The sequence below is a fragment of the Tachypleus tridentatus genome, chromosome 3, assembly GCF_004210375.1.
Source record: "Tachypleus tridentatus isolate NWPU-2018 chromosome 3, ASM421037v1, whole genome shotgun sequence".
Taxonomy (NCBI): Eukaryota; Metazoa; Arthropoda; class Merostomata; order Xiphosura; family Limulidae; genus Tachypleus; species Tachypleus tridentatus.
In genome coordinates this window covers 93287585-93300474 of record NC_134827.1, presented here as the reverse complement: position 1 = coordinate 93300474, position 12890 = coordinate 93287585, and the positions used below count along the sequence as shown (strand labels likewise).

Genomic DNA, 12890 nt, shown 5'->3' with positions numbered 1-12890 from the left:
TGAGTACACAGTGACATAGATGAGAGTGTCATGAAACAAATAATTCCAAGTGTAATTAAGTGGTATTTAAAAACTGAAACAAGTGAGAAAAAATTGGACAAATGGTTTTAGAAAAAACCGTAGCAGTCAGGTAATATGTGTAATGAGAGAAGAGGTAAGTGTTATTAGAAATATATTTTTGAGTTAAAAAAATGTTAAGTTCAGTAATTATATCTTTGGACAGAAATTGATATTCACGTTGTTTTTTTTGTTCAACTGTAGTTTTGTTATTTAAGGTAAGATATTTCTTTGTACATTTTATTACTTGAAAATCAATCTGTCAGTGTTGAGATCTTCATTTAATCATTGAAATAGTTGACGTATGGACAGGTTTGTTCAACAACGTCATGGTAATTATCTCACTTTTTTACAGTTATCTTTCCGTAAATGAACTGTTTCATTGTATCATTGTAGAATGAAACTAAAATTGTAAAAATGTTTACTGTGATTGAATATGTGATCAATGGTTGTGAATCACGTTATCTTGTGGTGTCAAGCTTAACAGCTCAGCAGGTTTATTTTTTATTATTGGAGGAATTACTTTTATGACCATAATTTTGTTGCAGTTTTCATATTTGAAGTTCACTCAGATTCTGTGCATTGATTTGGTTGAACTAATTTTGAACAAGGATTTGGATTTATGTTCTGTAGAATAAATACATATGTACATTTTTCAGAAAGCATATTATTTTTATAGTATTCACTCATTCATTCATTATTTCATTCAAAAAACAATTTTTGAGCAATTGAGCATTCAGGTTTTATTATGATTTTGTTCAGGAATTAGGAAAATACATTGGGGAATAAAACTGTGATTAGGTGAACTTGCAGTTTTGAGTAATATTCTTTCATTCAGAGTTTTTAAGTAGAAAGACTTCAAAAACGTCTAGATAAATAGCTTATAAACCTTTTCTGTCTCTATGGTCAGCAGATCAGTATGTCAGTGAAACAATGCCTTTCTTATTTTATTACAAGTTAGGGCTTTCATGGTCGGAAAGAATTGTTTTAAAACAGGTTCGACATTTTGATTACTGATGTGATGTCAAGTACACCATTGATTGAAATGTCGTACTTGTTCAAATATCCAATCTTCCATATTTTAAATGCTGTAACTTGTAATAAAATAACATTTAATCAATAAGTAAACTAAAAATGAAAGCATTACTCACCTATCTTATTCAAAGAGTGCTCTTTTATTCTATAGAAGTTAGGGGAAAAAAAGAAACATAGTAGATGAAACATTTTATGAATATCCGATACAAAATTTATTAATTAAGTCTCTTTCCTAAAATACCCCTTTGCTTTCAATACGGAAACAGTACTGAGATTTAAAATATTTGTTAATCTGATGTTACAAATATTGTCTAATACTTAAAGTTTTCCATAATGTGGAACATGTAGTGCCTGCTACAGTGACATCATATATATAAAATCTACTTATTAAAATCATTGATTTACTTATAGCTTCATAACATAACAATAATAATAACCTTTTTATTTATAAGTTCACATAAAATGAAACTATATTTATAATTATACAAAGACTGCCTACCTTGTACCTTTGTCATTTCTTTAACAATGTTATTAAATAATGTTATAACTACTACCTACAATGGTACACTGTATAACTAACAGACTAGTAGTATATCAGTTGAAAATTAGCATGTTTGTTTGCACAAAAAGTTTGACACAAAGCAGTAAGTGGGAATCACGTTAACAGCCCTGTTAAATGTTAATTATTTTATATGTGTAAAGTTTAATACTATGAGAACAAAATATCATCCTTTTTTTTAAATTCAAACAAATTGTATGTAAATCACAAGTAGTGTCATCATAACAAAAGTTTGAAGATAAAAATGATACAACTTACTTCAATTCAAGTACATACACCATATTTGATATAATTTTATCTTAAAAACAACTTGTTGTAGAGGAACAGACATCAGAAGTTAAAAATTGTAAGTTTTAATAAGGAAAGTTAGGATAATTAGATAACTTTATATTTGTACTTCTGGCCCCTTATTTGTGTCTATAAAATAATCCATAAAATCAATTTTGTTATTTTACACCGAACTATTTACAGAGGTTCTGGCACAGAAAAGCAAAGAACTCTTGTTTGAAGAAATCTTGTTAAATGTTCATATGTAATCTTTCTAGAGACATGGGTTTGTTCAACAATCATGTAAATGTTTCTGGAAGTGGTATGTAATAAATTAATAAAACTGCATTGAAAGATATAATACAAGCATGGTAACATTGAAATGTGTACTTACAGAGATTCATGCTATGTACAAAATTTAGTAAATATTATTTTTCTATCTTAACCCTTAAACAATGGCCGTCATCAATTAGTGCTACTACCTCCAACATTCCTGCTGTGTGAAGGATAAAGAATGGACTTGAATTTCTCTGTAGTTCCATCAAGTGTAAATGTAGTTCACTTTGGTTCACTTACATTGGGATTCTTAAATAACTGTAATATTTAAAATGCTGGCAACTCATTGTCTGAAAAGTAATTAATAGAATCTGCCATCTTGGAGAAAATGGTACAAAATCAGCTGTGAAAAGAGGGAGTCCTCTTACATTGCCAGGATTTTGAAGAGATTTTGATTGTGAATCTCAAATATTTTACTATCAGACTTCAGGGAATATAGTATTGTTTCTAAAATGTTTTCTAGATAACCTGAATTCCTTGATTGAAGAACAAAAAAATGAGCAAACAAGGCTTCGTTCCACTGTTGCAGCTTTAGACAGAGAAAAAGACCAGATACAGTCTGAAGCTGATAGTAAAGCTGAACATTTAGTAGAAGCACATCAAACATTAAATAAAAAGGTTATCACCAAATGTTCATTTTGTTACTTGTTAATATTAACATTGTAAATATCATGTAAGTAATATATCATCTTTTGTCAGGATTATTTACCTTATTAAAAACTTGTCTTTGTAATTCAGGTTTGGTTCACTTACATTGGGATTCCTAAATATCTGTAATATTTAAACTGTTTACAAAGTCCTAAAAACTTTTAAATCTTTGCTTGCCAACAAAAATTAACCAAATAACTATGTTGTTTCATTTTAAAATCTAATTGGTATACAAAGGAAGAAACTGATTGGTTTACCAAAATAATGATTGAAGAATACTTTAACCTGATTGGTTTACCAAAGTAATGATTGAAGAATACTTTAACCCTTTATCTTGTGATTAGAATAATCACTTTAAATTATGATCAAGTAAACTTTATGATAGCTTTCATATTATATTTTCATTGTTAAATCAGTTAAGTTGAAAGATGCAAATAAGGTAAGGGTTAAGAAGATAGATTTCACCAGTCTGGGTCACATCCAGTTTCATTATTTTAATAGTTATATTTTTCAGTTACTGAATATACATCATTAATGCTATTTTGATACTGTTAAACTAATTTAAGGAAAAAATGTACCTTGTGATACAAACTTGCAGAGAACAAGAAATCAGTGAGGTTTTACCATGAGGATGTTTACAGAAGAATCTAATGTGTACTTTGAATAGAATACTGTGCTGTTTACAAAATCTGACTTTATTACAAATTGAGAAGTTCAATATTTACAATTAACTAATCAATTAATAATAAAACCAGATTTTGTAAACAGTAAATTGTTTACACAAATACATTACACTTCCTTAATGAGTTGACAGTAAATTGTTTACACAAATACCTTACACTTCCTTAATGAGTTGACAGTAAATTGTTTACACAAATACATCACACTTCCTTAATGAGTTGACAGTAAACTGTTTACACAAATACATCACACTTCCTTAATGAGTTGACAGTAAATTGTTTACACAAATACATCACACTTCCTTAATGAGTTTACAGTAAATTGTTTACACAAATACATCACACTTCCTTAATGAGTTGACAGTAAACTGTTTACACAAATACATCACACTTCCTTAATGAGTTTACAGTAAATTGTTTACACAAATACATCACACTTCCTTAATGAGTTTACAGTAAATTGTTTACACAAATACATCACACTTCCTTAATGAGTTGACAGTAAACTGTTTACACAAATATATCACACTTCCTTAATGAGTTTACAGTAAATTGTTTACACAAATACATTACACTTCCTTAATGAGTTTACAGTAAATTGTTTACACAAATACATCACACTTCCTTAATGAGTTTACAGTAAATTGTTTACACAAATACATCACACTTCCTTAATGAGTTGACAGTAAACTGTTTACACAAATACATCACACTTCCTTAATGAGTTTACAGTAAATTGTTTACACAAATACATCACACTTCCTTAATGAGTTTACAGTAAATTGTTTACACAAATACATCACACTTCCTTAATGAGTTGACAGTAAACTGTTTACACAAATACATCACACTTCCTTAATGAGTTGACAGTAAACTGTTTACACAAATACATCACACTTCCTTAATGAGTTTACAGTAAATTGTTTACACAAATACATCACACTTCCTTAATGAGTTTACAGTAAATTGTTTACACAAATACATTACACTTCCTTAATGAGTTGACAGTAAATTGTTTACACAAATACATCACACTTCCTTAATGAGTTTACAGTAAATTGTTTACACAAATACATCACACTTCCTTAATGAGTTTACAGTAAATTGTTTACACAAATACATCACACTTCCTTAATGAGTTGACAGTAAACTGTTTACACAAATACATCACACTTCCTTAATGAGTTTACAGTAAATTGTTTACACAAATACATCACACTTCCTTAATGAGTTGACAGTAAATTGTTTACACAAATACATCACACTTCCTTAATGAGTTGACAGTAAATTGTTTACACAAATACATCACACTTCCTTAATGAGTTGACAGTAAATTGTTTACACAAATACATCACACTTCCTTAATGAGTTGACAGTAAATTGTTTACACAAATACATCACACTTCCTTAATGAGTTGACAGTAAATTGTTTACACAAATACATCACACTTCCTTAATGAGTTTACAGTAAATTGTTTACACAAATACATCACACTTCCTTAATGAGTTGACAGTAAACTGTTTACACAAATACATCACACTTCCTTAATGAGTTTACAGTAAACTGTTTACACAAATACATCACACTTCCTTAATGAGTTTACAGTAAATTGTTTACACAAATACATTACACTTCCTTAATGAGTTGACAGTAAATTGTTTACACAAATACATCACACTTCCTTAATGAGTTTACAGTAAATTGTTTACACAAATACATTACACTTCCTTAATGAGTTTACAGTAAATTGTTTACACAAATACTTCACACTTCCTTAATGAGTTTACAGTAAATTGTTTACACAAATACATCACACTTCCTTAATGAGTTTACAGTAAATTGTTTACACAAATACATCACACTTCCTTAATGAGTTTACAGTAAATTGTTTACACAAATACATTACACTTCCTTAATGAGTTGACAGTAAATTGTTTACACAAATACATCACACTTCCTTAATGAGTTTACAGTAAATTGTTTACACAAATACATCACACTTCCTTAATGAGTTTACAGTAAATTGTTTACACAAATACATCACACTTCCTTAATGAGTGTTCCTCTGTTTCTTGTAGTAAGTTAAATATACTTAGATTATCACATTAACTGCTCATTGTAGATGCATAAGTGATTCTATAGGATAAGGATGGTAAGAATATGCTTTATTCAACATTTTCTTCTCTTTGTAGGATAAAGAGCTAAAAGACACAAAAAAAACTATATTGATGATGGAACAACAAGCAGAGTATGTGTATATAATTAACTTGTAAGATACAAAATGTTGACAGCTCATGTAGAACTATTATTGTAAACATAACATCATTCTTGGATTTGTTTATTGTGTCAGTAATTTTCTGTGATTTAGTTTAACAAGAAAAATGATCAAACATTGTCTCTGTGTTGCTTAAGTTTTAATGAATTTATTTAAAATTTTTAGTTGCTATTATTCTTTTTTGTAAAATGGTGGTACAGAAATTAATGCTAAACTGATTGTGTTTTTTTATTTTTAATGTCTTATATAGACTCCGTAACAAAAATTATTCTTCATTTAGCATCTAGAGTGACTTTCTTTCTGGTTATCTCCTAATTCAACTTAGTAAACTTCAAGAACAGATCAGAGGAAAAGATCGGGAAATTCGAAGTCTACAGCGAGAGTTAGATATCAGAGAGAAAAAGATAAAAGATACTGAGCAAATGCAGAATTCAGCAGTCCAAGAAAACCATCGACTACAAGAGGACCTGGCAACTATGACTAAAGAATACCAGGTTAGGATACTAAATTATACCATTGTTTATTAACCATATTTCCCCCTGAGGTGATCAGAATGTGTTTTGTTAGGTAGGAGAATAATTTCGATGTATTATATTTATAAATAAAAAAATATTATTCTGTTAGGTTATTTAACTATACAAATAACTTTCAGTTTCATAATGAATTGACTCAAACTTCTAAGTCTTTTGAAATGCAACTGAATTTTTTTTTTTCATAAACCTTTCTGTTAACTCTGTGATGTAACTTTCTAAACATGATACTGACACTTCTAGTGCCAGAGTAGATGTAATAGGTAATTTTTTATGCTGTTTTACAAGACTTATTGTTTACTGTTAAGTAGAACTTGCACAGACTTGTCTGATTTTTGATAGATTATGTTGTGAAGAATTACAGGTATCTTTTTATGTATCAGGCTATATCACAAGATTTACAATATGCAGTGGATGAACAGCATAGGCTGAAGAGAGAGGTGCAGGAATATGTCACTGAAGTTGCTCGTGTCGAGGAACTTCTAAACATAAAGGTAGGTCTGTTAAAATAAGTGTTTCAAAACCACTGTTTTAAATTTTCTTTGGATCCCAATAGGAACAAGCTACACATAAGTATTAAGTTGTCAAAAACTAATATAGTGTTTTGGAACATTTTCATTAACCATCCCAAAGAAACATACATCACTTATAAAAGTTAAATGAACTGCCTAAATATCATGTTAGTGTAGCCTATATAATGTTTAAAATTTAGTGTACTCTAATGCCTTATAGTGATGGTAAACAACAAAATACACTTTCAGCATGTAATGTTGTTTGAATACAGGAAGGGAAACAACCTCTCTCTAGCCACAAAGAATATCAAAGAAGTTTATGGAAATGTTTTGAACATTCGTAAGTGCCAATGATAGTTCAGGTGACTTTAGCCTTATAAACTGTGATGGTTTGAGCCGACATTTTGGAATTGATATGGATGCTCTGAAGACACTCGTTGAGTCTAACCGAAAGCAACACGCTCATGAAATGGGCCTCAAATTGCACGTCTCTTATGAAACAGTGCATTAACACCTAAGGAATATGGGAAGACACCAGAAAGAAGGTGTTTGGATGCTTCATAAACTCTCCAATGGTCATCAGTTTCTGTATGTGAATGTTGCTTTACCTATTCTGGTGCATAATGAGTGTGAACCATTTTTAGACAGAATTGCCATTGTTGATGAAAAACATATTCTTTATACTAATATTAAATGCTAAAAACCATGACTCAAATCTAGACAAAAATTACTTCCAACCCCAAAACCTGGACTCCATTCACAGAAAGTGATGTTTTGCATCTGGTGGGACATCAAAGGAGTAATTCATTTTGAACTCCTCAGTTCATAGCAAATTGTTCATGCAGATATCTGTAATCAGCAACTGGAACATTGAAATCAAGTCCTTCATCAGAAATGTCCTTCACTCATCAGCCAGAAAGGTGTTCTTCTTTTCCATGACAATGCACTTCCAGATGTGGAAGGTATGATGCAACAGATTATGGAGTTGGATTGGGAAGCTCTCCCCCACCCACCATGTTCTCCATATATGGCACCATCAGATTACCATACTGCAACACCATCTTAGTAGAAAAACGTATGCAAATATAGAAGGTATTAAGGAGGACATTGGCATATTTTTTTCAAAGCCAAGTGAATTCTTTAACTAAGGCATTAACAACCTCATTGTAAAATGGAAAAGCATCATCAATAAGGCTAGAGATTATTTCTTTTAATAAATGTTTTATTTTGATATACAAGTTGTTTGTTTTTCATCTAAGGAAGTGACATTAATATCTTTATAACCTAATGCAACATACAGGCTGGTAAGTCTAATCAGAATAAACAAAACAAAAGTAGTTGTTGAGTAGAATAGGTACTACTTAAAATGTTTATGTATCTATTTGAAAATAAAATATGTTAGCCAACTGAATGAAAACTTTTACAACTTATACACAGGTTTCATGGAATAAATCTTAATGCATTCATTGTTAAGCACATGACTAAACTTTAGCCCTGATATATTTATTATTTAACCTAACTAATTAGTTCTGAGTATTAATAAGTGCAGATATTCACAGTATCTTATTCCTCACTTCCTGCATCATTTTACATGATTCAACCTTCTCATCTCAATTCATTTATCTGACATCATCAAGTGAAGAGATCGCTCTATGCCTCTTATTTTTTCTTTTGACTTTATTATCAGTATCTCTGCCAGCCTTCTGTTAGGTACGTTTATATCCCAAAAGTGGCACATCTTACACTTCCTACATTTCTTTAACAGTTTATGCAATTTAATATTTAGAAATATAGAAATCACAGACAGACACATGCTTTTATTATAGAAGTATAGCCTGTAAAAATTGACAAGGCATGTATTGCTACCCAGCAGTAGTATATTAGTTAACAATTTCTAATTTATAGAAAAGCCAGTGAGTTTTGGTAATAACACATTCCAACAATGGCTTTTATGTCATGTCGCTTAGCAACAAAAGTGTAACCTAATATTGTTATTAGTCCGTGTACAGAAAGTATAAAACGAAATGATAAATGTTGGCTGGTTTGTAATTTTGATCACTGGAAAATCAGTTAAAATTACAAAAGTTTGATATTTGCTGATAATCCTTATGTAAGTAATGTGAATATTAACCCTGTGTTTGGCCTTGCATTTTCTTTACAGTTAATAGTTTAAATTTGACCTTGTCTTGGCTCTACAGTTAATAGTTTAAATTTGACCTTGTCTTGGCTTTACAGTTAATAGTTTAAATTTGACCTTGTCTTGGCTTTACAGTTAATAGTTTAAATTTGACCTTGTCTTGACTCTACAGTTAATAGTTTAAATTTGACCTTGTCTTGGCTTTACAGTTAATAGTTTAAATTTGACCTTGTCTTGACTCTATAGTTGATAGTTTAAATTTGACCTTGTCTTGACTCTATAGTTAATAGTTTAAATTTGACCTTGTCTTGACTTTACAGTTAATAGTTTAAATTTGACCTTGTCTTGACTCTACAATTAATAGTTTAACTTTTACCTTGTCTTGTCAATTGATAGTTTAAATTTAAATGAAGTTCAGCTACAGAGCTGAAGTTCTAGTCTGCTACAGTTTTACTTCTTGTCATCATGTGTTTAATAGTATCATTAATAATACAGTCTGTGCAATAAGTGTTTCATCATATTTGAACTAATGTTCTGTTTAAAGGCATTACTGAATGTAAAAGCAGACTTTACCATTTTTATCACAGTATGTTTTATGACTTTTCAAAACTAGAAAATCTTGTATAATTTTTCCTGCATAAGTTTATCCATACTATATATATCCATTTTTATTTTTATATATGCAGCTCAACAATATTTATATTTTGTAATTATCTGATTTTTGAATAATTATTGCTGTTAATTTTAAAATTTAACAAAAGTGCTTTGTAATACATAGTTATGGAATTATGTAAAAGGACTTGCACAATTTTGTGTCTCACTGTAGGAAGCGTAAAACACAAGTGTTTACTTCAAGTACATTTAGCTAATTTCTTCCCTAATTTTGTTCTGACACTTTTAGTTTGAAATGCAAATTGTATAATAATGAACTTTCAGGAACAACAGAGAATGGAGCTTTTGGAACAGTACAATAACCTCAGCCTAGAAAACACTTCTTTAGAGAACCAGACACAAAACCTGGCTTCACAGAATTCTACTTCTCAGCTAGAACTTATGGCCAAGGAAGCAGAATTGAACCATAGCAGACAAATGATAGCTGTTCTGGAAGCAGAAGTTGAGGAAGTAATAATTCTCTATTTTTTTTTTTATAGAATGTTAATTTATAAAAATTAAACTTAAAAGGAAGATGTATAATGATTATATTAAATTTTGTCAACCTGTAACTAAGGAAAACCTTCATTTAAAAAAAATCTGTATTTCATTATTGATTAAAAATATACAGATCTTTTTTATATACTGTGTTATGCAAGTTTAAAATGACTAGGTTTAGCAGTAGATTTACTTAACTGATATTTGGCATACAATTATTAACTATAGCACTTGACTGTGTAGGTCTATCCTATCCTGCTGTAAATGTGAATTTTTTTCTGACTATAAAAATGGAACTCATAACCCCCTATAACAAATATTGAAACAGTTTTAAACAAACCAGCACAAATTTGAACCTGGTAAATTCAATAGAAGTAGGACCTATCTAACACCTGATAGTTAGAGCACTTAATTAACAATGTGCAAGTTGTGTTTTGATTCTTTTCACTGAACATGCTTGTACTTTGTAAGCTGTGGGCCATTTGTAAAAATGTAATTTAACTAACTAATCACTTTTAAATTATACATGGCTATTACAGGTTACCCTGGAGTAGCAAAAAACAAAACAAAATACAATTATAGTTTTTATCTATTATAGCTAATCATTGTATCTAAATTTCTATTGTCATGGTGTGATATCATTGGTTACTGATGTAAAAATGTAATGTTTTTTCAATTGTATAATGTAATACGACCTTCATCATAGAGTCACGTAAAGATCAGATAAAGGTAATTAAAGCTCAGTTTAGTTAAAAGTTGACAGAAAAAAACGATTTTTTTCTAAATAACATCCACTACAAATACAGTTGTGATTTTTAAATGCTTGTTTATCATTGTATACTCCATTTCAATCATGGTGTTGTAATGATAAAAAATAATTGTTTTTTTCATAGAACAAGAAAAAATGGGAATATTTTAAGCATGAGTAGGTTATTTTGCACTCAGTTTTATCAAGTTTTGTTTTGTCAACAAAATCACTGTTTGTTAGGCTGTATTTACTTTAGGTTTTATCAGTATAAGTGAGTGCTTTAATGAAAAAAGAAAAACATAAATAAATAAAAATGGTTTGAAACATATTACTTGTATCAATGCCAAAATTTTAAAAAAATACTTTAACAGTTAATCCCTTGTCAATTAAAAATAATAGACACATAGTTGTAGTTGATAATTACTAGAAGATAGGATATATCTGAACAGTGTATCTCAGAACGGCTGGTATGAATATTGACGCTACCCACACCAGCCGTTCTGGAATACATTTTTATTTCAAGTGGGTTTCTCATCATCAAGAATATCTGAACAATGTTTTAGTCATTGTGAGTTATGTCAACAATTGGAAATCATCAAGTTTCTACATGCAAATCAATAACTGACAAAAACTACTGGGAGAAGAAATCTGATTTTTATGATTGACATATATGATATTAAAAATTATTGGGTAAACCAGTATGTAAATTACTTCACACATACTAAAATTTATTTCTGAAACAGTAAGTTTGACCATCACTGATAGCATGGATAAAATATTTAACTTCTGTAACATACAGTTGGGATGTCTTGTAAATATGCAGTGCATGTGCTAAGATAATGAACCTAAGTTTCAACATGTGAAATGCAAAGCTACATATTTCAGGTTGATTTTTACAAAAAATTTCATGGCAGTGTAAATGCCATGATAAAAATATAATAATTTATATTAAAAATAAAACAAATCTCTTAGTAGTATTAATGTTGTCTACAAAAGTAAACTATGTCAACCATATTAATATGAAACCTTCTATAGGTTTGCTCATCTAAAATAGAATATTTGAATTGTAAAATAATGTAGAAGAATATCTGCCATGTTTCTATAGAGAGAGAGAGATACAGTAGCCCTTTTTTATATGTATCATATGGAGTTTTCTTAGGTAAGATGAATTAAAAGAAAAAATTATGCTCTTGTTACTCTATGACACTCTCTCAGTGAGCAGGTCGCTATGTTTTAGAGAGATATTTTTAAAATTTAATTACATAAATGTTATCATTGTATGTCAATATATAAAATTGGCATCACAACATTGTTATAATTTAAATTATTATTTATGTTTTAATTTCTTAATTAGAAGAAATATTTTTAAATGCAAAATACTTATTAGAAAATAGGTATATTCAAAATACCTTCAAGCAAAAACTTCTTAATTTTCACTTTTTTATATTTAGTCAATACATTTTTATATTTACCACAAAATATTTTAATAATCTTATTTAGAGTTTCTTCATTAAATCCATTGAATGTTAATTTTTGCACCGATATTTCAGTGGTGAAGAGCGATATAGATGTTGGATATTGTGGGCTTGATCACACACACGTCCATCTTCTAACATGTATTTCTTTTGATGATTTTATTTATTTTATGAATTTCTTCATGTGAGACTAGTGAATGGAGGTTAAGACTAATAGACGGTGTATCCAGAACCACAAAGTAGGTTATACTTCTGCAGTTACCTCCAAAGCCCAGGGTATATTTATATCCCACAATCCTTTGAGAATCCTTTTAATTCAGGCATTGTTTTTAATTGAATTTTGTTATTAGTTTGGGTTTCTTTTGCTTATTAAAATGTTATTTATCACACGTTTGAATTTGCTGTTTCTTTTTTGATTTTATCTTGCTTGCTATGTATGTGTGTGTGTTCATAAGCAATTACACACTTTGGACACTTATAC

At 29.4% G+C, this 12890-nt stretch overlaps 1 protein-coding gene across 4 annotated transcripts in view; it reads left to right on the top strand.

The window, feature by feature from the left end:
* The window catches only part of LOC143247486 (uncharacterized), a 105728-nt gene that overhangs the window by 88429 nt on the left and 4409 nt on the right, over positions 1-12890 (top strand). For 3 of the 4 annotated variants that reach the window (XM_076495711.1, XM_076495710.1, XM_076495712.1), the window contains exons 19-23: positions 2718-2872; positions 5776-5831; positions 6184-6352; positions 6772-6882; positions 9974-10159. In XM_076495711.1, the coding sequence (XP_076351826.1) occupies positions 2718-2872; positions 5776-5831; positions 6184-6352; positions 6772-6882; positions 9974-10159 (677 nt within the window). Of the gene's footprint in view, positions 1-2717; positions 2873-5775; positions 5832-6138; positions 6353-6771; positions 6883-9973; positions 10160-12890 lie in introns of those variants that run through there. The other variant, XM_076495714.1, reaches the window with a different exon arrangement.